Source organism: Lotus japonicus, chromosome 3, assembly GCF_012489685.1.
Source record: "Lotus japonicus ecotype B-129 chromosome 3, LjGifu_v1.2".
Lineage (NCBI taxonomy): Eukaryota > Viridiplantae > Streptophyta > Magnoliopsida > Fabales > Fabaceae > Lotus > Lotus japonicus.
Genome location: NC_080043.1, coordinates 914,790 through 940,908, shown reverse-complemented (window position 1 = coordinate 940,908; position 26,119 = coordinate 914,790). Strand labels below are relative to the sequence as shown.

The 26,119-nt window shown below is 36.9% G+C and overlaps 3 protein-coding genes across 3 annotated transcripts; 2 read left to right on the top strand and 1 right to left on the bottom strand.

Moving 5' to 3' along the window:
* The first annotated feature begins 3,477 nt into the window (after positions 1–3,477).
* On the top strand, positions 3,478–7,114 carry LOC130745767 (PTI1-like tyrosine-protein kinase At3g15890). Its single transcript, XM_057598138.1, has 4 exons — positions 3,478–3,916; positions 4,346–4,493; positions 5,862–6,124; positions 6,208–7,114. The coding sequence occupies exons 1-4, from the start codon at positions 3,873–3,875 to the stop codon at positions 6,851–6,853; spliced, it is 1,101 nt and encodes a 366-aa protein (XP_057454121.1). The 5' UTR covers positions 3,478–3,872; the 3' UTR covers positions 6,854–7,114.
* A 1,514-nt stretch (positions 7,115–8,628) lies between these two features.
* LOC130745288 (pre-mRNA-processing-splicing factor 8A) lies at positions 8,629–20,672 on the bottom strand. The gene is made up of 26 exons (XM_057597461.1): positions 20,209–20,672; positions 19,551–19,674; positions 19,333–19,425; positions 18,834–19,224; positions 17,904–18,390; positions 16,998–17,788; positions 16,785–16,870; positions 16,280–16,462; positions 15,838–16,152; positions 15,442–15,746; positions 14,905–15,359; positions 14,676–14,802; positions 14,095–14,336; positions 13,890–14,013; positions 13,615–13,804; positions 13,328–13,435; positions 12,938–13,191; positions 11,920–12,536; positions 11,736–11,842; positions 11,257–11,511; positions 10,703–11,176; positions 10,391–10,552; positions 10,082–10,279; positions 9,720–9,998; positions 9,298–9,540; positions 8,629–9,094 (listed from the first exon to the last, which is right to left on the bottom strand). The coding sequence occupies exons 1-26, from the start codon at positions 20,472–20,474 to the stop codon at positions 8,897–8,899; spliced, it is 7,074 nt and encodes a 2,357-aa protein (XP_057453444.1). The 5' UTR covers positions 20,475–20,672; the 3' UTR covers positions 8,629–8,896.
* Positions 20,673–22,552: 1,880 nt separating this feature from the next.
* On the top strand, positions 22,553–25,336 carry LOC130748432 (uncharacterized). The gene is made up of 5 exons (XM_057601655.1): positions 22,553–23,010; positions 23,132–23,264; positions 23,466–23,713; positions 24,046–24,219; positions 24,969–25,336. Exons 1-5 carry the CDS (start codon positions 22,831–22,833, stop codon positions 25,053–25,055), a joined length of 822 nt encoding a protein of 273 aa, XP_057457638.1. The 5' UTR covers positions 22,553–22,830; the 3' UTR covers positions 25,056–25,336.
* The last annotated feature ends 783 nt before the right edge of the window (positions 25,337–26,119 follow it).

The window sequence follows — 26,119 nt, the reverse complement described above, 5'->3', positions numbered from 1 at the left end:
GATACGCACGTAGAATCATGTTTACATTTAGTTCAACAATGAAAGTAAAACCAAGCACCCACTAGAACGACTAGTTCATCAAGGGGACATGGGTGTTTTTATTACAAGGGAACAAAAAATGATGCCTTTTTTGTCAATACAAAAAGTGTGTCTATGGCTTGATATTTGCCGGTAAAACAAGTAAATAGATGATAACGGGAATTTTAAGATAAATTGTATTAAGAACTCCTCTAATAGATTGAAATAAAAGTATGCTCACATTACACTTACATTTAAGTGTAAATACATGTTAAAGTAAAATCCAATTATGCCAAAAAACAAAGCATGAGTAGATTCTAAGTAGGAGAACTAATTCTAAGAAAAAACAAATTGACTCAAACATTATATAAGAATTAAGAAGTATTTGGGGTGAGATCCTCTCAAGTGGGGAAAAACTTGAGGAAATAATGTGAGTAAATCTCAACCTTCAATTTCTTTTAAAACAGATCAAAAGTTAAAATTAAGAGAAGATTAGATAGTGTCTTTTATGTGTGATGTACCCAATCATTTCCTTTCTCTACCCAATCCTCATACCTTAAAATTAACACAGCCTAATTCATTTTCGTATAGTATAATAAACGTAAATCATTAAATAATTGTAGAAAAATTAAACCACCCAAAATTTACGAAAGCACGCTAAAGCATTGCAGACATGGAGATGGAGCAAGGAAATATACAATTAAGTTGCCAATATACCACTGAGTATCCTAATATACAACATGCAGGTCTAATTGAAAAATATAGCAACGAAAAAGAAGAATTTTCTTTCTATAACTTATCTCCTCAAGCATCATTCCTTGCTTTCTTCTATTTAACAAGAGAAAACGTGAAGAGAAACCGAGCAACAACACACAACACACAGTATTCTCTTGATAAGTTTATTGAGTATTTTAGGTTTGGGTGATTTAATTTTTCTACAGTGATTAAATGATTTACGTTTATCATACTACACGAAAATGAATTTGGATGTGTTAATCTCATAGTATGAGAATTAGGTAGAGAAAAGAAATGATTGAGTACATCACACATAAAATACACTATTTAATCTTCTCTTAGTTTCAGCCTTTGATATGTTTTAAAATAAATAGAGGGTTGAGATCTACTCACATTATTTCCTCAAGTTTTTCCCCATTTGAGAGAATCCCCACCCAAGTATTTGTTTGAATTTCTATTGAGTTCAATATAAATTCACAACAAATTGAATATGATAAATTTTTACTAATCTTATTCGTGTTAAACTCAAAATGTGATAAATCATAGTTTCTTCATTGACACCTTAAAATATATAATTATATAAAGTTACCTTTATGTTCACACTAACATGAAATTAAACATACACAAAATGTCCTCTTGTGGCATCGGTAGGAAAAAATCCAGGTCTCCCATGTCTGTTTGTCCAAAACGGCATAGCAGATGTTAGTTATAATACAGTCTGGCATATCTGTTATTGCTGCCAAGAGTTTTCGTCTCTTTATGCTTACGCATATAGTATCTAAACCAAAGTGCACAACAAAAAGACAATTATTCTTCGCTTGACTTTACCTGTCAGTGCAAAAATCAACCGTTAATTAGAGAAGCTAAGCATTGTCCAACTAGTGATAATTAATGTCTAAACTAACATCAATATGTGAAGATCAGTGTCAGTGATAATATTTTATTGTAAGATTATAGTAGTACTTGCAAGGTAATAATTGGTGGTTCAAAACTTTTTTATTGTGTAAGAAAACAAATAGATTAATAATAATATCAGGGTAAGAACAAATACATAAAATATAAAATTGTATGAAGTAGAAGGGAGACAAGAGCAAAACCTTGCCTTGCAAAGCATGTACAATTTTCTGCAATATGGGCTAAGCCCTCAATTGGTTTGAAGTTTGAACTACTTCTACACCAATATTATTAACAACTCTAACACAACATTTAGATAGTTGAGTTATTTAAGTATTTTAGTTCATAATTAGATGTTTAGATGGTGTGTATGAAAAATGCATGATTTATTAAAAAATGTGTATCTACTTAATGTAATCTTCGAGTCTTAAGAGTAATGTCACAGCATTCGGTTGGGAAGTTAGCATATGAAAATTAAAAAAATATGACTGATAATATATAAGTGAGCACTTGATCACGTAAGTAAGAGAAACAACTTCTAGCTAGATATACCTGACTAACAGAGGGGACGAAATTCAGCACTACAAAGTCATACGACTAGGAAACAAAATGCCTATAAAAAAGTAAGTAGGAAACAAAATATACTCAGTGAAGTAAATTCAGACGAAAAGTAAGGGCATTGTATGTTGGAATATTACAGAGTATGTCATTATCTAATGTAATGACATTTCATTTGAGTGTCATCTTTACCAAAAATAAAAATTCGTGATGATGATGATGATAATTATTATCATAATATGCTAGATTATTAGTATCAGTTTGTTATTATATGAATGTGGAGTCTTAAGAGTTAAGATTGGTCATTGTTTTTTCAGAAATGGAACATTAAGCACCTCTGATTTTTTTGTGGCGGTTGTAGGTAGAATGCCCTAGTTGGGGTGGAGATATCCACGACGGAGCATGGTGAGGAATGTCGGATCAAGTCAGTCAAAGAGAGAACCTTAAAGTCTTAGAAGAATTAAAATTTTGCATAACGAGTAATGCTTAATTAAGTTGTTGAATGACTAAACCTGTATTTATAAGTTTGACGACAGTCGTATATATTAGTGACTTGAGGTTTGTAGGAAGCCTTAAGGAATGTCTTTTGAGATGATACTTAGACGAACTACAATTTTACATAATGAGTAATGCTTAAGTTAATTAATGGCTAAACTTGTATTTATAGCCTCGACGACCGTCGTATTAGTGACTTGAGGTATGTAGGAAGTCTTAAGGAATGTCTTTTGAGACAATAGTTATCTCTAGTAACCTTGCGCACGATATATCATTAAATGTTCAGAATGATTCGATCAGTTCGGCACCGATCGCCACAACTGTCATATTAGTGACTTGAGGTTTGTAGAAAACTTTAAGAAAGGTCTCCGAGAGAATAGTTATATTTAGGTGACCTTGCAATATATCATTAAATGTTCGGAACAATTCAGTTGGCTTGACTTTAATCACCACCATGGGTCATAACATGTCTCCGAAACCAAAATTCGCTTACAGAAGTACTTACCGATCGCACATTTTTTTTGGTATATCAGAAAGATAAATTGCACCCGGCATGAATTGATCCCTGGACCTCTCCCACCCAACCTACATGTCCCCAAGCTCTTACTACTTTAGGTATGATTCGTAGACTTACGGATCACACATCAACCAAAATATACAAATTTCTTTCCTTTGAAGCTATTTCGATCCTTGTAATGTATTAAATAAATAAAATAACATATCACCCATTCTCTTATTCTCTTATTAAAAAAAGAAAATGGACCCCCCATTTGTGTGTGTTTTGTTCTTTAATTTGAAATCTGCAAACAGCTGTAGTTGAGTTAAAGAACACCAAGGGATAAAAAGAAGACTTCGCTTACACACCATTTCCATTTCATTCATCTGCTCTATCAAAACAACAACAATAACCCTTTTTGTTCCCTTCCTTGTTTTTTGCTGGGTTTTTCCAGTTTCACATACAACGTTTTCAACAACACCCCACAAACTATGTCTGTCTTCTTCACTTTCTCTCTCAAAAGTCTTTGTCGCTGAAACAAATTCCCAAAGCAACGACTTTTATAGCAGAGCACTTGATTTCGTTTGGTGGGTCGATTTCAAGTTTCGATTTTGTTCACTTTTTTTTCTGATCGATTGATAAGAAGAGACAGTGGGGGCTGATTGGTGGGGAGGTTATGGCTTTTTGCCCAATCTTTTGTTGTGGAAATGCTTCGGATCGGTATGACAATGCTTCTTTAGTCTCTACTTGATAATATATGTTCCTTGTTGTATGTTTGTTTTACTTGATTTTTACCAGTATAATTGTTTTGGATCAGATGTGATACATTGATGACATATCAAATTCCAATTTTTTTCTTCATTTTTTGAGGAAAATTAGTACTGAATAGGGTTTTAGATTCTGGGTTTAGCTTAAATTGCAGGAATTAGTCAAATTAATGGTTAATTTGGAGGAGAGATTGTGTTTGTTCTTAATGAATTAACTCAATTAGGATAACATGTATAGTTGATTGTTCTGGGTATACCTAGTTGCTTTTTTTCATTGATGATATACTTGAAGGTGTTTTGAAGTAGAGGTTTTAGGTTTAAAGTCTTGTCTTGCTTGTGCTTTTTTGATAGATGGTTGATGATAGTGTCTCTATTAATGCAGCAAAGGGAGAGGGAAGAAGCAACCCGCATGGAGGGTGTTTTCTTTGAAAGAATTGCACTCTGCTACAAATAATTTCAACTATGATAACAAGCTTGGTGAAGGTGGATTCGGCAGTGTATACTGGGGCCAGCTTTGGGATGGATCACAAGTAGGAATATACTTTATTTTCTGCTCTTTGTTGCATGTTATCAAATCAGCTTTTGTTTATGGTTATTCTTGATCATTCTAAGCTGAATTGTTTCGGTATGGTTAATTTGCTTAGTTTTACACAATATGTGTCCCAGATATTGGCCCCATTTGGAAGAGCTTATTTGAGCTTATCTGATAGCATAAGCTCTTATGCCAGTGTTTGAGAGAGCTTATGCAAACAGCTTATGGCCTACCATAAGCTGTTTTGAGCTTATTTTCATAAGCTACTCAAGATAGCTTATGAAAAAGAGCTGATGCCTATATATGCTTATTTTCGATTTATTTCAATAAATATTTTAAAATAGCTTATGAATAAGCACTTATGTCATAAGCGCTTATGATCATAAGCGCTTAATTAAGCTGTGTTTCCATACGGGGCCATTATGGCCATTTGGTATCTTAGGCATCTGGCGGTATACATCTCAAAAGTTTTCCTTTAGCTTTCTCAATTTTAGTTGACCCTTAGTCTATGATGATTTTATCATGTAACACTGAAAAGGGTCAGATTGTGAGGGTGGAACTAATTCAAATGAAATAAATGAATGTAAGCACCCAACCCAGGACTGCTACTGCAGTAAATGGTCTTGAAATTTTACATGATCAGGCTCATCACGAGCAGGAAATGAAGAATTGGGTTTGGACTTTTTATGATCTTATAGGAATTTCATTACCTTGGTAAACGCCCAACTTGAAGGACTAAAATGGAAGGGAAGGAAAATCATGTAAGGTTGATTATGGGTGTAATTTTGTGATGTGGAGCCGTGTATGAATAAGAAAGACAGCAATAGATGGGGGTTGATCTCCTCCCTATTTTTTTTACCAATCAAATATTGAGTAGCAGGCAAAAATACCCTAAATCTGGCATCTCCACTGGCTTCTTTTTTTTCTATTTCACCAATCCTTCAATGTAAGTACGAAAGATCTCTTTCAATGATTTGTGAGTGAACTTCCAACAACTTGATGCCTTGGCTGCCTTATTAGTTAACAGTAACCAGTTTTTTTAAACTTATTTCATTCAGTTCTGCTATCGGGCTAGGATGATTATTGCTTGAAGGAAAAACGTGATTAAGTTCCTTAATGAATGACTCTGACTTGTGAGTTTTGATTTGACCTTAAAATGTGATTTCTAAAACACTTAATCAGAAGTTTCAGGTGCTTATGCTTCAAAATCCTCTCATAAAAACATTTTACCTGCTGCCTGTGAAACCAACCTCTTTAAAATATGCTGATGGCCAAAATAGTAGTGTTAACTGTGTAACCTTTTTCTGAGATCTCTTCTTGTTGGCTGCTTGCAACTCTATGTATTTTCATCTGTGTATGCATGTAGATTGCAGTGAAAAGATTGAAAGTCTGGAGCAACAAAGCGGACATGGAATTTGCTGTTGAAGTTGAGATATTGGCAAGAGTACGACACAAGAATCTTCTTAGTCTTCGTGGCTATTGTGCTGAAGGTCAGGAACGGTTGATCGTATATGACTATATGCCGAACTTGAGCCTACTCTCTCATCTTCATGGACAGCACTCATCAGAATGCCTTCTTGATTGGAATCGACGGATGAATATTGCAATAGGGTCTGCCGAGGGAATTGTGTGAGTACTAAGGACTAAACTTGCTTTCTTCATTAACTTATGCCTCTGTCTTTTTAGTAATACTAAGATTTAATGCTTTTCAGATATCTTCACCACCAAGCAACACCACATATCATCCACAGAGATATTAAAGCAAGCAATGTGTTATTGGATTCAGACTTCCAGGCTCGGGTTGCTGATTTTGGTTTCGCCAAGTTGATCCCTGATGGTGCAACTCATGTGACCACAAGAGTCAAGGGCACCCTTGGCTACCTTGCACCAGAATATGCCATGTTAGGTAAAGCTAATGAGTGTTGTGATGTGTTCAGTTTCGGAATCCTCCTTCTAGAACTCGCTAGTGGCAAAAAACCACTTGAAAAACTCAGTTCCACAGTGAAGCGTTCAATAAACGATTGGGCCCTGCCATTGGCTTGTGCGAAGAAATTTACTGAATTTGCAGATCCAAGGCTTAATGGCGAGTATGTGGAGGAAGAGCTTAAAAGAATTGTTTTAGTTGCTCTGATATGTGCTCAGAGTCAACCTGACAAGAGACCCACCATGATTGAGGTGGTAGAGCTTCTGAAGGGAGAGTCCAAAGATAAGCTTTCTCAGTTGGAGAACCATGAACTCTTTAAGAACCCTCCAGGTGTAGGACATGATGATGGGACTTCAGCTGCTGAAGGTAGTTCAGACTTCATCTCTGAGGAGAAGGAATCAAAACATGAGTTGGAAGAGAGTACAGAACCATGATTCGTGCAAAAACGATATGGATTTGATGTGTTAAATACAGATTGTGAAGCTTTCAGGATTGGTTTTTTTTCTTTCTCTTTGTACTGTTGGTATTATTTTATTTATGCGGGGAAACATTTGTCATCCGTTTATTAAAGCAGCGGGTGCACGTTTGCCTTACTATGAATGTGGCTATGAACCATGCAAAATTGCTAGGAGCCTGGAATTGGGGATTTGATGTGTTGAATATACAGATTGTGAAATTGTAATTGCTTATCCATATTTTCATGGCATAATTTATGCGACACCTTGCAGGGCCACAGCCCACAGGCTGTAAGGTCCTCAATAGTAAATAGTGTCCCACTGCCATCGTGAAAACTGATGTCTTTAAGAATATAACTCTGATGGAAATGTTAATATATATCAACAATGAATGGAAATTTGCAGCGAATAGTGATGTGTTAAGAATAGAATAGAATCAGACTAAACCACTAAGGGTTTTACCCACGCCCACGACTAAGGGGATAACAAGAGCACTTGCGATACAATATCTACCCAAGAAGATGGATACTCTCACATACGAGAAAATGTCACAAATAGAGGTGAACCGTGTAATATTGCAAAGGCATAATGATAGTAGGGTCGAGATATCCCGCTCCAAACCAGACGTGAAGAATGGAGGTTATGGGGCTACACTCCCCCCTAATCTAGATTTGCTTCAAAGAAAATTCTTATATGTTCTTTGTGGTTGTCAACATGAAATTTGAGCCTTTTAAAGAGCCAGTAGCTGTAGTTGTGGGTAGGGCTCTTTTATTATTGCTCTGGGTTTCTATTTATATGACCTTCGGGCGGTACAAACGGCCTACTTTTTGGTTGTTGCAAGGGCTTGGATTTCCAGTTGTCGGCTAGCCGAGGAGTACTAGAACCTCCAACTGTCCTTATAGGCGAAAGCCACCTCCTTGACAGATTGTGGACCCTCCCCCACCCCCAACTAGTAGAAAAACGTGCATTCTTGGGAAGAGGAAAAAAAATATAGAGCAAAGGTCTTTTTTTCGTTCACTCTTTCTGTGTGTACTAAAAGCACATTTGAAAATGAGTCACCTGCGGATGTCAAATCTTTCAAACTTCACCCTTACGTCAGCTTTTGAGTAGAGTTAGATTGGGCTAATGTTAACGTATACTTCTAAGGACATGTGTGTATATGCATCTGTATTTTAATTTTTTACTACAATTATTATAATAGATTTTTTTGAGACTAATTAAATATGATTTAGAGATAATTTTATCCATTTAAACACCTTAAGTAGACTTTTAAATGAATCGACCAGGTTTTTAAAATCTCAAAAAAAAAAAAACCATCTTCAACATACTTGCACCTTAAAAAGGCTCCAATCCTGTCTTACGCAGTCAGAATGCATTGGCCATATTAAAATATTACTCATTGTTTTGTTAACTTCTCAAAAACTTTATTTTAACTAATCGCATCACTTGTGACTCGACCATACACTCTTATTCAACTATTTAATTTATATGCATCGAACTAAGCATGTGATATAATACTCGACATTGATTACCACTACTATAATTATTTCAATTTTTTAATATAAAGCATCTTCAAGAGACACTTCTTAATAAAAAAACACGAAGTCCATATTCTTTCCAAAAAAAAAATGATAACTTACTGATTCAACTATTCAACCTACGATCACCCGAACTATCAGTCCGGGTCATACAAGTAAGCAAATAATGGATTCAATTCCAAGTTGACTTCTACACCCATGAAAAAAAATGGGGAATGGCTTGTGCTACATAGCAAAATTGTTTCATAACCAATTAGTTAAGGCAGTTGCTTCTGCTTGGCAGAAAACTCAACACAGTGGAATATCCGAAACCTCAGACAACTTGATTGCAGAAGCAGAGGTAAGGAAAGATGAGAAATGCTGTTGGCTATTATTTACAGAGCCATGATACCGTTGCTACAAGATACCTACTAGTACCATGATTAGATCATACAAGATACAACATACTATGAAAAGTTTCAAAAGTTAAAAGACAATTTGTAGCTCAAGAGAATGTATCCTCACGATCACCCTCAACAACTGTTTCCCCTTTTTCCTCCATGTTGCTGAACTCTAAGAAATGGGTGGGTCTATGGTCCTCGTTGTAGTACTCCCTAGGTGTCCCAAGTTTCACTCCATACTTCATCGATGGTGCGTGTCTCACCCCCATGAAGTTGTAATTCCATGGACCATTATCAGGAATCTGCAGATTTTAGCCACAGAACCATCAGTCAAACAATGCAAAAAATAAAATAAAAATAACAGATTGTAGCAATAATAAGTAAAAAGGTTAAAAGGCACAATTTTAATATATTTTTACATAAGACATCAATATAAATATATAAACCATCACCCAATCATATTCAAAGAAGAAAATAGATAACTTGAGGAGGTCGGAAAACGTACCATGTAGAAACCAAGGAAGCGATCACTGAGGAGCATCTGAACCTTTTCATAATGAGTGGGAAGGTAACCATGAGGATTGCTTCCTGTATCCTTGTTGATACGGCCCCATTCATAACCAGATGGAGTGAGTTTGTACGCGGTTAAAGAACAGGAACCAGGAGTAAAGCTACAAGTCAAGATAATACATTTCTCCCCATCCCATTGCTTATTGTTCTCTAGGATCTTAGCATGTGAAGTGAGATCCTGCAATAATCATTCCTCAAGTGAGACAATGTATACCATGAATCATAAATATATTTCCCTGATAAGTAAAACAACAATCTAATTTTTTTATTTTACTTTCAAAAAATCGTCACCATGTCGTGTTAATTGAAATTAATTAAAAACAAAAGAAAAATATAAGTAAGCTAATGCAAGCAAACCTGAGGCGACAACTGGGGAAGCTCATTTGGTTGAGTATGCATCCATCCCAAGGGCTCCAAATCATTCAAGAAATCATGCTCTGGAAGAGCTGATGGGAGATGGACTTGTTGATGAGTCCCATATTGTGGTGTCATCACAATGCAGCGAATTTCCTTCACCTGAGGATTGTCCGGAGGACTTATGCCATACAAGTACCCAGCAATTTGTGTTCGAAGATCTGCTATGCAAATGAACTTCTTCAAAATGTTCTTTGGCATAATATAGGTGTAGCCGGTTTCCTGCACCACAAAATCCAACATTAGCATATGACAGAAGTTCTAGAAGTGTAAACGAGGGAGGAATGAAGAAAAATAGTTCAAACCTTTATATCCTCGGAATTCACATATATATGGTTTACACGAAGGTATAAATTAGTGGCGGATATTGCTCTGACACGCCAGTCAGTCTTAGAACCAAATGCAGCTTGCTCATAGGGACTGGTGGTAGTTACTATAAGTTCTTCACCATGAACATTTGTGGTCTTTGTTGTTACAGCTGTCGCCTGATTAGCTTCATGAGCCTACAAAATAGAAAATACAGAACAGAATGAGTAAATAACTCAAGCAAGAGACGGCAGGATAGATTGGAGGGCGAAGTGTTGAATGTGTCCAGGAAGGAAAAAAAAAATGACCTGTTGCTCAATCTCTGCAATCTGTTGCCGCTGTTGTGAAGGTGGAGTAATTTCAGCTCCAAGAATAATATCACGAATCTCAGACTGAGTCAGAGCTGAAGTGTTCACATTGTTTTTCTTGGCATAATCTGAAAGTATAAGATCTCTTAATGCAACCTCCACCTGTCACAATGCATCATGTTTAGGTTACATGAGAACAAAATATAACTCAACAAACAAATAAAAGTCAATCTTGACGGTGTAGCACACTGTTAAAAAATGTAAACATTTAACCAACGAAAGACAGGTAAAAATTGCACATTAAACTTTTACCTTCATCCACTGGTCATCACTTAGAGAAGGCCAGATGTGATGAGGCTCGGTGATGATAGTTTTGTCAGGCTTCAGTAACATCTTTGCCTTTTCATTATTTACATGAAGAGCTCGGAGAATCAGAATCAGTCTAGAGAATGCAGTGTATGATGAAATACTCTTCAGCCAGTCATCATAAATGTTGAACAAGACCATTTGTGGCTCCGTGGCCTTCAAAATAAGATCCCCAAATTTCTCAATTTTCAAACATGCCTGGAAAGGAAGCTGCAGCTCACTTCCTTTGATAACAATGTTGGGGAAATCCAGCAAGTGAACCTCCAATGGATCCAACATGCCTTTACGAGTGACAATAATCTGCTTTGGCTGTTCTTCTACAGGCAAAGACCTTACTAGAGCAGCAACTTCTTCAGCTGTTTTCCACTTGGCCAACTGGCCAAGACGCTTCTGACCAGCCCAGACACTTGTATGAATAACCTACAAAGTATGATATTGATCAACAGCCAGATAACTAACACTAGAAACATCACAATAAGAACAAGAGCATGAACACAAACCTTAAGAAACAACTGTCCAGTCCTTGGGTTGAAAATAAATATGGCACCATTGATGGGTTTTGTTGTAAGATTTCCTTCAAAAGTCTTGTGAATTGTAACACGATACACATTAGTGTCATCAACAAACCAAATAATTTGGTTGCTGAATATCTCTCCATAGTTTTGGGAAGACAAATATGGTTCAGTCGGCTCAGAAGAGTACAGCTGCAAACCTTTCCTTATACGTTCCCTCAAAACATACAACGCAGGATTTGACTGCATATACACAACATCATAAGTAAAAGAACTGTGTTAGATAATCAATGAAACAAACACTTCAGCCACAAGAGCTAAGTGGAGATGGTGTAAATAAGATGTGTAAGTATAGGTTGAAAGTTGAAACCAGTCAGAGGAACAATATTTATCCCCAAATAAAAGAATTCCATGTACCCCAAATGATTCATAATTTGTAAGACTTCAGATATATGATGTTTGTTTACCTTCATGATCTTATTCATGGCTTGCTGAAGCAGTGGCTTTGACCCAGGGAACCAGTTCCCAAAAGCAGAATGTAAGTTGTACGCCAAGTCGAGACCAATCATCACCCCTGCATGGAAAAAACAATCAAGTGAACAATAAATATTAAAACATGTGAAGGAGCAAAGGAAAATGATAGACACGCACCAGTAGGAGACGGATATATTGACATATTATCTGTTGTGTAGTCCATAAATTTGGCTCGAGTGTAACGCTCAATATCATGAGAGTCATAATCACCCCATCGAAGCTGAACATCAATCCAGTACTTATTGCTTGCCTTCTGATCAAAAACATCCTTAGATTCAGCGACAAGACTAGGCTTTGACATTGGCCATCTATGCGCAGCAAAGAGAAGAATGTCTGCACAAGAACTGTTCATTTTGTAACTTTTCCTAGGATGAATTGTTTCCTTCTGAACAGTTTCAATCTCCAGAGCATCCAACTCTTGATCCAAAACCTGACAAAGATCCATGACAACACTCTCATGGATCTTCTGCCACAAGTGAGCTCTGAATATCTGAATAAGAGATATCTTCAAAGTTGGTATTTTCCCATGCATGAAAATACCAGTAAGATCTAGCTGCACTTGGAAACCCACATAAACATTGGCTCGATTAATAGTAGGTGACCACCAAAGTGTAAATCTACGGTTGGGTATCTGGTTGAGACCAGATCTCTGAGCATTGGTGAGCTTCTTATACTTCATAGATTCCTCAAAGCCTGATGCCTTTTCCCAGAAGAGACCTTCCCAAGTTGGAAAACTAACAGTGAAAAACAACAGTGGGTCAATCACAACTTCTATAAAATAGACGCAAATAGCAAGAGCTAAATACTGAACCAAATGATTAAATTAAGACAGATGTGCTTCTATCACGTGCCAATTTCATTTTTTAGGATATTGTAAATAATAAAGCTCATAGATGACATTATGACTCATGAAATGTGAATGTTTTTTATTTTGTGTCAGTGCACGTGCCTTTGTACTATAATTTCTAAAATTTGGTGTGTTCCTATGTCCATATCATACTCCTCTTAATAAAAGGATGTATAAAAATAAGCGGATAAACTCAGGATTCTTTTCTAATTGGCACAATGGTTAAGCATGAGAAAGCACACCCCCAACTCAAACAGCAATGCAAGTTCAAAGGAAAATAAGACTCACTATGTTCCTTTGAATAATGTGTGTTCAAGAATTCCTTCAACTCCTCCAAGGGCTTGAATAACATCAGTTCGGTAATTGTTCAAGTTCCACAACTTCCCATCATGCCTTTGGTGAGTCCACCAGAACGGATTTTGTTTCAGAACTTGGTACTGCTTGAAGTCTGTACGCACCCTCCATCCTTTATCATAAGCCAAAGTGTGTCTATCTTTCTGAAACAAAGTGTTAATACGTGGTATTCCTCTATCCCACGAGTCCTGCAAAATAAATCAAGAATAAGTCAGCAAGTAAATTACCCTCTAAGGAAAAACAAGCACATTGCCATCAATACTATTCACATGAACACCGAAATCCTAATGTCCAGATCATTAAGAGGGATCTCAGAACACTCACTTCCAGATCTTCAAGGGTCAAACGCCTGTTTTGCGCTGATGCTTCCTGCCTTTTCAATGCATATTCAGCCCAGACACGCTGTGAATCAATGAACTCACTCTCCCAAGGCTGCATGAATAATAATAAAAATAAGATGAACTACATATGAATATATATATATATGAATCTACACAGGAGTCTATATGAATCAACAGACATCATATTTGAGCACAAATGCATGTCAACTATTACATTTTTAATAGGAAATGTCATCTATTACATATAATGGGGAGAGAATTGAGGTTCACCTGGATGTATCGATAAAGGTTGGGAATCAGCTGATCCTCCTCATGGCTCATCCCACTCCTGAAGTGGGTTACACCAACATCAGTCTGCTGACTGTATCGGAGATCACTTTGTGGAATCAAGATGTGACCCATAGACAACATTCCGAGCCCTCCAATTTCTTTCGGGGTGTAGAAAATGACAGGTGGAAACCTGATAAAAGAGACAGTAGCATGGATATATTCAATTAAAATTTCAAAGCTTCAAACGAAGTAGTAAAAAGTATCTGATCATTTACCTGCTAGGCATCTTTGAGTTGAGCCCAATCTTAATACGGGTCTGAATCTTATTCTCACATTTAACAAGCAAATCCAACAGTTCTTGAGTATGTACAGTTGCCTCTCTGAAGTAAGTCATGAGTCCTAATAAAAACAAATAACAAAGTTCAATGAGAAAACTAATGATAACCTCTGCAAATGTTCATACAATGCAACTTCACATACCTATTAAAGCTGTATTCCACTTGTTGACAATTTTTGTGAACGTAGTAGACCCCGAAGACATAAGAATCTGCCTCACACGGTTCTCAAACACTTTCATATGTTCATCATCAACTCTTAAGAAAGCGACAGCTGTCCTTTCTTTAGTTTGTTCATTCTGGAGATTCCAGACTCCATCTCTTGTGTTACTGAATGCTTCTTGAGTCATACGAATTTTCGGAAGTATCCTCACTTCAAACCCACACCTGTAGGCCATTGAAAGATGTCAGCAAAGAGAGCTTAATTCATCGTTATACACACACTAAAGGAAGATTCCACAAAAAGGAAAACAACTTGGGAGTCAGTAATGACAATTTGGTAGAGAGGATACTTTTGGGGAAGATGTGGATATATACAGAAGGAAACTGAAGAGATAAAAAACTACATTTTCAATCAATATGTCAAGCAAGACAACCAAGGCAGTCTAAAATTCTGAAAGACTTCGATGCAAAGCGAAAAATTTGAAAACATAACCTTTTTCACATTTCACAGCAGGGGGGGGGGAGGAACACAAAGATCAATTGCTTAAAATAATCATTACTTACATGCTAAATAGCAAGTTTGGATTATCCTTGCTGTAAACAGAAACAAAGCTGTTCTCCCACTCCAAAGTTGTAATGCTTCGAGGAAGACGATTCTTCATATCCCAAAAGACACTCCTTCCAAGATTGACTGAAATTACAACGAAGTGAATTGTCAAACAAAACATTAAGAACGAGTCAAATAAAAAGTCAAAATGCAAAACCTACACAAGGCAAAAGGAGAAACAAATACCATCATGTTTCATGAGCCTCATTCTTGCATCTCTTGGCCAGCACTTCTTATTATTGTACCCCACCATGTTCTCATTGTTAGGATCAGGGTGCTCAGTGAGATATCGCTGAATGAGGTCCCGAGCCTCTTCATGGGTGAAGCGAAATAATATATGTACCCGATCTATGTACCTTGAATACAGCCTAATTGGATGCCTAGTCTCAACTTTTGTGTCCCAGTAAGTAATGAATTCATTCGGCATCTGCGGTGGACCAGCAATCTCACTGGCTCGAGTCAGTCCAAGAAGCAAAAGATCCAATACCAGTCCATAATATTGAACAACAAATGATGCAAACTGTAAACCTCGTATAAGTCCATATGAATTTGTATGACTCATATCCTTATATGACAACACAACATTGTTTTTTGCAGTGACATAATCAGCAATATTATGGTCTAGAACCAGACGCAGAAGCCTGCAACAATAGAAACACAATTAGAGGTGAAGATAGTCATGATTACATTCAGAAAGTGATTTAGCAATTCTCGAACACATACCTGTTAAGCATTGTTAAATCAATCTTCTCAAAAAACTTCTCAAACTTGGTCTGCAACATAACAACGCATTGACCATCACTGGTGTCCCATATACCTTGCAAATTGTTTATACCTTGACACCATTTGTAAACCAATAGGGGAGGTGGCTCCGAATCTGCTGGCTTGATCCAGTTAGGAAAGAGATGACGCTTGTCACCCTCATACCAAAGATATTGGTCAAGATATGCATCGGTAATCTTCTCAAGAGGCTCAATTTCATAAACCGGAATCAAGTAGCTATATAAATCCATAAACTCTATACCAACCTGCCAAAAAAGGAAATAAAATTATACTTGTCTTGTATAGGAATGAGAATAAACACCCTAAAATTACAAAAGTTTGAATATAATATCATACTTCTTTGAAGGCACGTTGGGTGAGGAGGTGCCGCTTGATTCGTGATAATGCCTCGTGTGGATTGTCATAAGCTTGCTCAATCAGCCCCAATTCTTCTCTTTGCAGTTGATTCAACCTCACAGCAACACTGTAAGATTCTTTCAACCTCTCAAGTGCAAGGATAAGCAACTTCGTATCATGCTTGTATGATAAAGGTGGAAATGGAATAGGAGAGAACTTCCTAGATTCCAACCAATGTACTGTAGTTGTATATATAGCAACAGCTTCTTCAGGGGTAACATATGGCCCATCTTTCAAATAATTGTGTTGACGTTCCTACAGCAAGGATAGAAGATCAGAAAGTAACTTCATGAAAACAAGACATCTATAAGAAAAGCTAAAGAATAATTCTACAAAAATAATGAGACACAAACTCATGAGTCATAGAGAACACTAAATGCACCTGCTCAGCCTTCAGCCACAAGCGTGTCAATCTTCCGAGATTCTTACGACAGACAGTTTTATCCACAGTTGCACCTCTTCTAATACGCTCACGATTATAATGAGCAACATTGGTCCACCAGTCCGCTTTTGATTTCACATATCGAAGTATCATGTTTTCTATGGGAACAGGCAGACCAGGAACCTACACGTTGCCAAAACAAGTGAATCAGCCATAAGGCCAGGAATGCATAAACCAAATTCAAATGAGGCCAAATATTTACTGTAAGACTAAAAATGAGCAAGTATCTGTTAATGGCTAGAATAAATGAATCAGTTCGTATTTTTGGAAATACGTTTTTCCATTGCTAATTGTGCCTCACAATGCTCAAAACTACAACCATAAACAAAAATCTAGACATCATAGAAGTGCTATTATCCATACCTGACCATGTGTTCATACTTTATAGCTGTACTATTTCACTTAAAATACAATTTAGTCAACAAATTACAATAAAAAAGCTTACCTTCCAAGGAATATTTGCTTTCCAGCAGCGCCAAGCCTCACTCAAATGCTGCAATATAGTTCTTGCCTTGTTCTGCTTTATACCCTCTGTCATTCAAGGAAGGAGAAAACCTTAACTTTAGTAAATCTCACAGGAAATAATTGCAGAAGCCACTCAGTGAAAAGAAATCCAAATACAGAAAGCATAAATAATGTTAAATTTAATAATTATTACCTGGCATGGCATCAAGAACATCATGCATAACAGCTGCTCGAAGCTCTAAATCAAAGTGGCTCTCAACTCGTTGCTTGGTGACTGTCTTAGCCACTCCTTTTGAGTGGCGCCCTTCAAATTGACGTGCAAGCAAATTTCCTAGCCATCGTTCAAGAAGGGGCACAATACCACGAAGGAAGAATAACCATACCCTCCACATTGGAGCCCAAAACCCACAGCCAGGTCCCTTCCCAACAGGCCCAGTGTTAAAACGATAGTAAATCAAATGTTTCAAGTCCTTGCACATTCTTATTTGTCGCATAAGCCTGTACTTATATCGGTACATACCAGTCAATTGACCAACATGTGAAAAGGTATATTGGAGGCCATCTGCCAACTGGAAAGCATCAACATTACCCAATCGGAACTGAACATTGGCATCCACCACAAGTTTTGTCAAACGTAGGATCTCACGACAAAGATGAAAAGCATTACCAAATCGTGACTTCTTTCTCTCCTTAGTAGTCAACGTTTTCACAGGCTTAAGATTGAAATTATAATCAAGATGAAGGTAGTTCAAATTCTTCCTGTGGATCAACAGATTCAACATGTTATACCCCTGCCTACAAACTTGAAGACCTGCTTCAACCCAATCAAGTTCTGTGGTCTGGAAAAACTTTGTTGCTTGGAGAGATCTGAATAAGTGCTTCTTTTTTTGAGCCTTTGGAGGCCTATGATGCAGCTCATTCAACACAAAACACTTCAGTAACTTTTGATAACTAACTCGAACTTTAACTGGATATGATGGAGGACTGTTGGGCAATTAAAAAAGAACTGGTTAGCTTTCAAGATAGAGAAATATGCATTCCAATATATATTATTAAAGATAATCTATAAATCATGCAAGGGAGGGAGGGTACAACTTACCAATGCTCCTTATACCATTCTGACACAAGAGGAATATCTTCAGCCCGCCTCATCCGACCAGATCTCATATTAAAAGGACGAGGAGCAAACAGCAAGGATATTCCAGCAGCTGTGGTGTCTGTATATAGCTGTGTATCTTTAAGTAAAGGTTCCACACCATCTGGCAATATCCAATCATCATCATCATCCTCATCATGGATTCTCTTCTCCCGTCGATCCTTGTTAGCACTGGTTATTGGGTGTATCAAGGGATCATAATAGAATGCAGGTAGATCAGGATCTTCAGTTTTTATGTACATGATCATGGGAGTATGGTAGATACAAAGCTTTACTTTGCGAGGCCTGTTGTTATAAAGATGAGGGAAAGCAATTCTGTACTCTGTCCGAAGTGGGGACCTTATAATGAGCTTATTGATGTCATTAAACTCATTCCAGTCCTCATCTCCCTTCTCCATGTCACGGTAGAGAGGCTCAAACTTAGGGCCACCTGGAGAGCAGAGAAAACACAAAAATCAGTGCAAGATTCTGAATTCCATATTGTTATAACATGCCTAATATTATATGCATCACAAGTTTCCATGGCCTCAAAAGTTCAATCAAAGGAAGCAGATCTGAAATATTTCTGTGTATTTTTTTAGATGATTTGTACAGTATTTTACATACACAGTTGAGAAAATCATGCTTAAATTAAATTTTAAATCAATTCCTAAAACTCAAGGGACATGAACATAAAGGAAAGTTGAAACAGATAGGTCAACCAACAAAAGTTCAGTATGCTTAATGATCAGCATAGTTACCTAGTAGTTTTATAATTACCAATATCTAGCTTGATGTGATCTTAAACTTGATCAAAACCTAACCCAATAAATAACAAGAAAGGTTCAAATGTTTGTTTAGCATAAAAAAATAGAAAGAAAGAAATCCAAGTACCAGGTATGCACATGTTCAAAGCCTTTGCCGTAAAAAAAGACTCCATGTCAAACAAGTAAAAGTAATTGCGGTCGATCAAATCAGACAGAAGCTGCCCAGCGAGCCGATGCAAAGTAGCCATTATAGGAAGAGAAAGATGCCATTTCCGGTAACTAGGACCATTTATGAGCTTTGTTTTAACAAGAGGCTTGTGATCATAAAACCAAGTATATACAGCAGAATCTTCTTCTTCATCGAGCTCCAGTTGAATTGGCTCTAGAGGATCAACATCCAAAAGATTATCAGCATAGTCAAGAGGAGGCTCCTCGTCATCAAATGGGGGAAATCGCATCCTCTTAAAGTGACGACGATCCCTTTTCTCCCTTCTCATCATGATCCACATTGTACCCCACTGCATAACAGACAATAGTTTATCAATTGAGAATCATTAAGGTAAGAAAGGATGTATAAGGATCATACACAGTATAGCAGGTTTTATAGGGAAAAGAGAACAACAAACCTGAGCCAGATAAATAGGCTCCACAACCCAAGGTATTTCATTGACAAATGTGATAGCCCCAGAAATATGGTACAAAACCTTGATATCTCGGACCTACATTCACAAAAGCAGATTCATGATGGTATTAGCATGGGACAACACAGAGAATCAAATAAGTGGAAGAAAACATGCACTGCTAAAATTGAAGAAATAACAAGAACTGGAAAAATGCAGAGAACCTGCTCCCACGGCATGGGCATATTTTCCAGGAGCTTGTAAACTGCATGTGGTATGAATTTAAGTGCCCCGAGATAAACACGTTTATCATGACGAAATTTCTTCGAGGACATATCCCCATGATCCCTGAAATGAAGAACAGCAAGAGGAAAATTACTACTTGAAAAACCATATTAGTAAGTAATGTATCATACAAGATAGAAAACAACCCAAATCAAAATCTTAAAAAAAAACCATCCTATGCTACATGCCCAGCATCAACTAACTTAATATAAAACAGTGAAGGCTCTACACCTATCTATCTGGCTAACCATGAGCATCATTCAAACTTAGAAAGCTTTACACTCACACAAAAAAACCTACAAAATTAAAAAGGGGGAATAGCGCTTCGAATAATCATTTTCCGAGTTCACGATTCGGAACAAATAAATCTTGTCAGCTAACCCAAACAAGTGTAATATCCAAGCATCCTTCAGCCAGCACAATCAAGTAATTTCAACATCAGACTTCATAACTTCTACAACTTCATAACTAAGTTCAAGAACCAGCTATTATTTCCTAGGCAAATGAAAATTAGAAAGCTACAACCGAAAATTTCAAGATTCAGAACAAAACAGTAGCAACAAATCGCCAAGGAAATCCAGAGAGAACAACACTTGCCTGATAATTTTCCTGACATGTTCAGGGGGCATGTCCTCTTTCTGAGTCTCAACGAACCCGAACTTCCTCTTATCACTATAACGCTTCGAGTTCAACTGCTGCCACTTCCTCGCCTTCTCTTCAAGCCTAGCCTCCGCATCGGCCTCAGTCTCCACAGGGGCCGGGGGCGGAGGTGGAAGCACGGTGTACGACGGTTGCGCCGCCTGAGGCGGAGGAATAGAAGGGACAGAAGTCCCCGGTGGCGCAATCTGGCCGTTGTTCCACATCTTGAAAAAACTGTGGTCGATCAATTGAATGATTGGGAGTTTTTGATTCAGAGAGTGGTGGTGTTCATGGATTGAATCGAGACGCTAGAGAGGGTTCTAGCAGTGAGTGAATGGGGTTTCGAGTTCTAGGGTTTATGAGTGGTGTGTGAAAGTGAAAATGGCAGTGTGAGAAGAACTAGAAGCGGAAACGAGAGATTGAGTTGTGAAATTGGTTTTTATTGAACTCGATGGCTAGGATTCAAGGTAGCACGTGCCGCCATGAGGACACCGCCTTACGATTGGGTTACCCTTTGCTTGGGCTGGTTGCTTTGGCCCAACTCTATCAGCAAGATGAACATAGGGACTTTCCAAAAAAAAAACTGATAACACACCAAGAAGAAAAAAAACAACTATTTAGTATTTACACATCCTGATAAAAAAAATTCCAAATGCACTCTTATAATAATGAAGAGAAAAATAGCCCACCATCTTTTCTGAATTTCTATTTTCGGAAAATAATATCACCCCGAATCTCTAAAAAGGTTCTTTTATCAACAAGGTGTTGCTTTAGTGGTAAGCAAACCAAACTAGTATAAGGATGAATGCACGAGTTCGAATCTGGAAAAAGACAATTGTTGGGAGAACCATGCAACACGTCATCTCTTTATCGTTTATGGTTTTATGGTTACGATAAGCCTTTCTAAATTTGAATTTCATCCCTCCTTCTAACTTTATTTATGTTTTCAATTTTTATTTATCTTTAAGTTTAATGGCTCGCAATGCATCAATATGAAGTTGTCTCCTTACTTTTTTGTTGTTCAACTATGAATATACCTATTTAACTTCTTGAGTATTCGAATAGGTGTGAATCCAAGAAGGGTGACAACATGGAATCTAGTTCAAAACGTCTATGTCTTAAGTCACATCGCGTGTTAAAGTTTGTTTTCTGCACTTCAAGTATCAATGATTTGTGTTAGATTTTTATGGACGAGCATGAGATTGGGGGATAATTGCGGGTTTGGTTCAAGAGATAACCACTCAATGAATTAGTTGTCTTAGGGTGAAACTATATTGGGTATGAACTATAGTGGATTACTGTTTTATTTAATTAAAATCACAAAAACAAATTTATCTTAACATCTTTCTATTCACTCAGATTAATATTTAACTGGCGGAGCTGACACAACACATGGATACGATAAACCCGTATTTACTTTATTACAATTGAATCTTAAAGGTTTAGCTAAAAGTAATGCAATCAAGGAAAAATCTTCTTTTCAAATATAAGCAAATTATAATGAATATGCTGAAGTGTATCATAACAAAAGTGTGTTATTGGCCCTATTCTAAAAAGATAAATAAATTTGCATGTTGATAATAAAATATTAATCTACTTAGCAATTGAGGTGGAATAATATTTAAAAAATCTTCTATTTTCACAAATAATTTTAAAATCCATTTTTCAATAGAAGAAAAGAAAAATAAGATTGAAAATAAAACTATTTATATCACTAACAAATGAAATTTTTTCTTACTCACAGTTGAGCTAATGACCATCAAGTATGACATTCTCTTAACTTGGGAGTTAGGTTTTCAACATGTCATTTGTGAGAGCGACTCACTTGATGCTATCCAAAAGTTGGATTCTTCCCCTTTGACGTCGCACTTGAGAGTTTTGTTGGTGAAGATAGTTGTTATTTCTAATTGTTTGCAGCGTGTTAGTTTCTGACATATCCCGCTTGAGGCTAAAATGTGTGCCGACATGCTTGTTTCCTTGGGTTTGCGATTTCAGTTTAGTCTTCAATTTTGATCCTCACCCTCAACTAATTTGAGTCATTCTCTTACTTCAGACCGACATTGTTGTATTGGTCCTTTTAAATTTTCGCTTTCTTATATTTAAATTCCTTTATTCACCAAAATAAACGAGATATTCTTCTTTGTTTTTAAAATTTGGAAACAATTTTACAAAATAGTAATCAATCATCCTTAATCTTTTAATAGTGATTTCAATTAAGGAGGTTAATTAACATACTATTTGTATCAAAAATTTCAATTTATTTTCATTTATAAATAAACGGGTAGAAGATAGTGAGTGACGATAGAAACAATACAAGACAAGAAGACGCACGAAACTTTCCCTACAGGGCAGATAACCCTGGTTTTCGTTTTCCTCTCCAACACCCCAAAGACAAGTATATAACAACAACAACATCCCACCACATCGCAGAGAGAAGAAGAATAGAAGAAAAATCGGAAAATTCCCCTTTCAAACCCTAATTTTGTTCAGATTGAATTGGAATCAATCATCAATTTGGGGAAGAACAGAGGCAAAAAAGGAAGGAGAAGAAGAAGAAGAAAGACGAGGCACTCGTGAACGATGTCTGCTGCGGTGTGCGGAAGCAAGAGATCTTTCTTCGAAGACCTTCCTCCTTCACCACCTACCACTGTTTCCAAGAGGCTCCGTTGTTCTTCCTCCTCTTCCCCTATTCGTATTTCCCTTCCCTCCACCACCCTCCTCGATCACCTTCGCTCCATTTTCCCTCACATGGATGATCAGGTTCCCAATTTGATTTCACAAATTACTATTATTGTTATTATCCTAATATCATTATCATTCATTGCTGTATGAATCGGTTAACGTGTTGTGAACTGTAATTGATGGATGATTTCGATTTTAGGTCCTTGAGAGGGCACTTCAAGAATGCGGCAATGATCTTGATGCTGCTATCAAAAGCCTGCACGGTCTGTGTTTGGGATCTGCTGATGATAATTCTGGAACTGCTCCGCAATCCGAGGCTAATGTCGAGACAGGTACCATAATGTTTTATGCAAAATCATATAGCTGATTGTCACTTTTTGTTTTAAGGGAAGAAGCATGTTATGATTCAATAGGATTTTTTTTATGTGTTTTTATGCAATTTCATTTGGATGTTTGTTATCGGGTCTAAGTTGTTTATTAGCATTTTGTGACTTAATCGTAAAGAAATTGAGTGTGTTTGTGTTTGTTACTAGGTGGAGGTGCATTGGAAGATAATGGGGATGCTGCTGCTGCTTCTGCATCTGCTTCGGCTTCTGGGAATCAGGCGGCTTCCAACAATCTGCCTGCTGATGGAGCGGAATGGATTGACTTGTTCGTCAGGGAAATGTCGTTTGCTGCTAGTGTGGATGATGCCAGGGCACGTGCTGCTAGGCTGCTTGAGGTTCTGGAGAAATCGATCACTGCGCATGCAGGCTCCGAGGCAACGACTGCTCTTCAAAGTGTATGTTTTCGTGCTGTGATTGCTTTTATTATTTTGTACACCCCATTAGGATTTTGGTCTTGTGAATTTGTGAATTCGGTTATTGAGTAGAATAGACTAGTTTGCTGTGGATACAACTGAGTTAGTTAGCCAGGTGCCTGCTGCATTTGAAATTTGTATTAAAACAACCCTGTCTTTGATGTCTTGTCATCTTGCTGTAGTTAAGTAAATGTGTTGATATATGATAGGGGAACAGAATCAACAGATTATTGAAGCCGTGGTTGGATGATAGATATTAATTACTGAAGGATTGAGCTTGTATAGCAGTTGTGAGCAGATGTTTTTTTTTTCAGGAAAATTTGATGCTGAAGGATCAAATTGAAGTGTTGACTAAGGAGAAAAATTGTTTCAAAAGTGCATTTAGAATCCAGCTTGAACGCCTTTCTGATTATGAGGCAAAGAACCAAGAGTTGCAGCAGTTGAAGCAGTTGGTGTCTCAATATCAGGAGCAGATCAGAACTCTTGAGGTTAGAGATTGGCTTTATCTCCGTTCTTATCACACATTTCACCCTTTGATCAAAACATTTCAATACTTATCATAACTTGGTTTTAAAACTTTGGGAATTCAACTAACTTCTAAATAAACTTTTGAATCCCTCCCCTCTGTATAATGGAAGAGGGAAGGAGGAAATGATGTGAATGCTTAAATTGTATTAATAGACATGGCATAGTGATGATGACCATGGAGATTGATGGTCCATTCCTAAAGCGTAATCTTTAATATTTATTGATACATGGAAGTGCATCTAAGGCCTTAGATTAGCTTCCATGTAATCCTCATCATAGGATTGAGACTTGGTAATAAATCTACCATGGTACCACCTACAATCAATCACAGGTCTTTCAAGTTATTGTGGGGATTTTTTCGTTCACATGTTGAAAAGTGGGTTGAGCCAACTCTGGATTTATTGCATCTTAACATAATGCTGAAATTGGTCCATTGTTTTAATCAAAGTGGTTACTAGGGAAAAAATGGTCAATGAATCGTATGTTTAGAACTTTAGATAATTTTTTCTTTCATCAGAATCATTTATGAAACCCAGAAGTTACTCAATGATGCTTCTCCCCAGAATTGATTCTGGCTTCAGAATGAGATGTATAAGAGTTTCCAAACATGCATGGAAATCTAGATTAACCCCCCCCCCCCTGAAAAAATGTATCTTAATGACTTTTTTGTGCATGCTGATGACTGCTTTATCTTTGGCTTTGTTGACAGGTGAGTAACTATACTTTGAGAATGCATTTGAACCAGGCACAACAGTACAACCCTTTTCCTGGGCGTTTCCCTCCCGATGCCTTCTAAATTCTAATGCAATCAATTTGTAGAGTGTTATCATAATCGAGGCAGTAAAATAGCTGTATCCGGTTGATTGATTATATCTGGTGTTTTTTTTTATCCATAAAAAAGTATGTATTGTTTATTGTTACAGTTTGTGTAGCTCCTGTAGGCCAAGGAATAGTAGCTGGTCCTAGTTCAGGGGTATCTTATCCATGTGGAATAGAATGACATTATAAGTAAGATTATTCGTGAGTTAATAATTCGGTTATTTATTCCCCTCTGGATTGGGGGTTTTTTAGCATCAATTATACTGTAATCAAATGCTCAAGATCAGTTTGGGAGTTGGGAAAGTTAGTCTGTTACCATAAGTCATGTTTTATTGCCCTTCGGAGGCTTGACCTTTCAAATGCATTGTTTTTCTATGAAAATAAACTGGAGCGAAGCTTAATGAAAACTATTTAGTATTTACATATCCGCCTCTAGACAAAGGAACGAAGAGAAAGGAGAATGCTCTTTGTGCGATAGAGTAAAGCCAAACCAAAAGGACCAACAACTATACCTCTCTTCCCTCTAGTTGATGCCGATGTATTGGCTTCTATGCCTCACTTTGATTAATTAATGATTCAGCTTCTTAAAAAAAAAAAAAAAACTATACCTCTCTTTCTTTTCCTCAAGAAGTTGACTAAGTGACTTTAGACCAATAATATTTAAGGTAAGTGAGTTAAAAGTTAAACTTATCTTAAAATATCATTGGTTCACTTAAGCCAATAGTGATTTAACTTAAGTTTTTTCACGAGTCATTTAGACAAACCCTTTTCTCAAACATTTTCAATAGAAATCTGTTTTTTTTTCAAATATTTTTGAATGAAAAGATCGTACTACGCACTCACTTCTTGAATTTGGTTGCAAAATTAGGATGAAAAAAGCCATTAGTTAAGCTATCAACAACATTGTTACTTCTTGAAAAATATGACATAAGGATACTTCCCCATTTATTGTGATTAACTTCCTCCAACTTGTTTAACTTTCTTAGCACCAACTTCCTCTAAACTACCTAAAATGCACAATAAAGATATGTTTTTGGAGTG

What these genes read in the sequence shown, in the direction of transcription:
- LOC130748432 (XM_057601655.1), top strand. Translation starts at nt 22,831, where the DNA reads ATGTCTGCTGCGGTGTGCGGAAGCAAGAGATCTTTCTTCGAAGACCTT. An exon ending in TCCCTCACATGGATGATCAG is followed by an intron (nt 23,011 to 23,131) that starts GTTCCCAATTTG and finishes TTTCGATTTTAG; the next exon opens with GTCCTTGAGAGGGCACTTCA. An exon ending in CGAGGCTAATGTCGAGACAG is followed by an intron (nt 23,265 to 23,465) that starts GTACCATAATGT and finishes GTTTGTTACTAG; the next exon opens with GTGGAGGTGCATTGGAAGAT.
- LOC130745767 (XM_057598138.1), top strand. Translation starts at nt 3,873, where the DNA reads ATGGCTTTTTGCCCAATCTTTTGTTGTGGAAATGCTTCGGATCG. An exon ending in TGTGGAAATGCTTCGGATCG is followed by an intron (nt 3,917 to 4,345) that starts GTATGACAATGC and finishes CTATTAATGCAG; the next exon opens with CAAAGGGAGAGGGAAGAAGC. An exon ending in AGCTTTGGGATGGATCACAA is followed by an intron (nt 4,494 to 5,861) that starts GTAGGAATATAC and finishes GTATGCATGTAG; the next exon opens with ATTGCAGTGAAAAGATTGAA.
- LOC130745288 (XM_057597461.1), bottom strand. Translation starts at nt 20,474, where the DNA reads ATGTGGAACAACGGCCAGATTGCGCCACCGGGGACTTCTGTCCCTTCT. An exon ending in AAGCAAATATTCCTTGGAAG is followed by an intron (nt 16,463 to 16,784) that starts GTAAGCTTTTTT and finishes GGCAACGTGTAG; the next exon opens with GTTCCTGGTCTGCCTGTTCC. An exon ending in CCCAACGTGCCTTCAAAGAA is followed by an intron (nt 15,747 to 15,837) that starts GTATGATATTAT and finishes CTTTTTTGGCAG; the next exon opens with GTTGGTATAGAGTTTATGGA.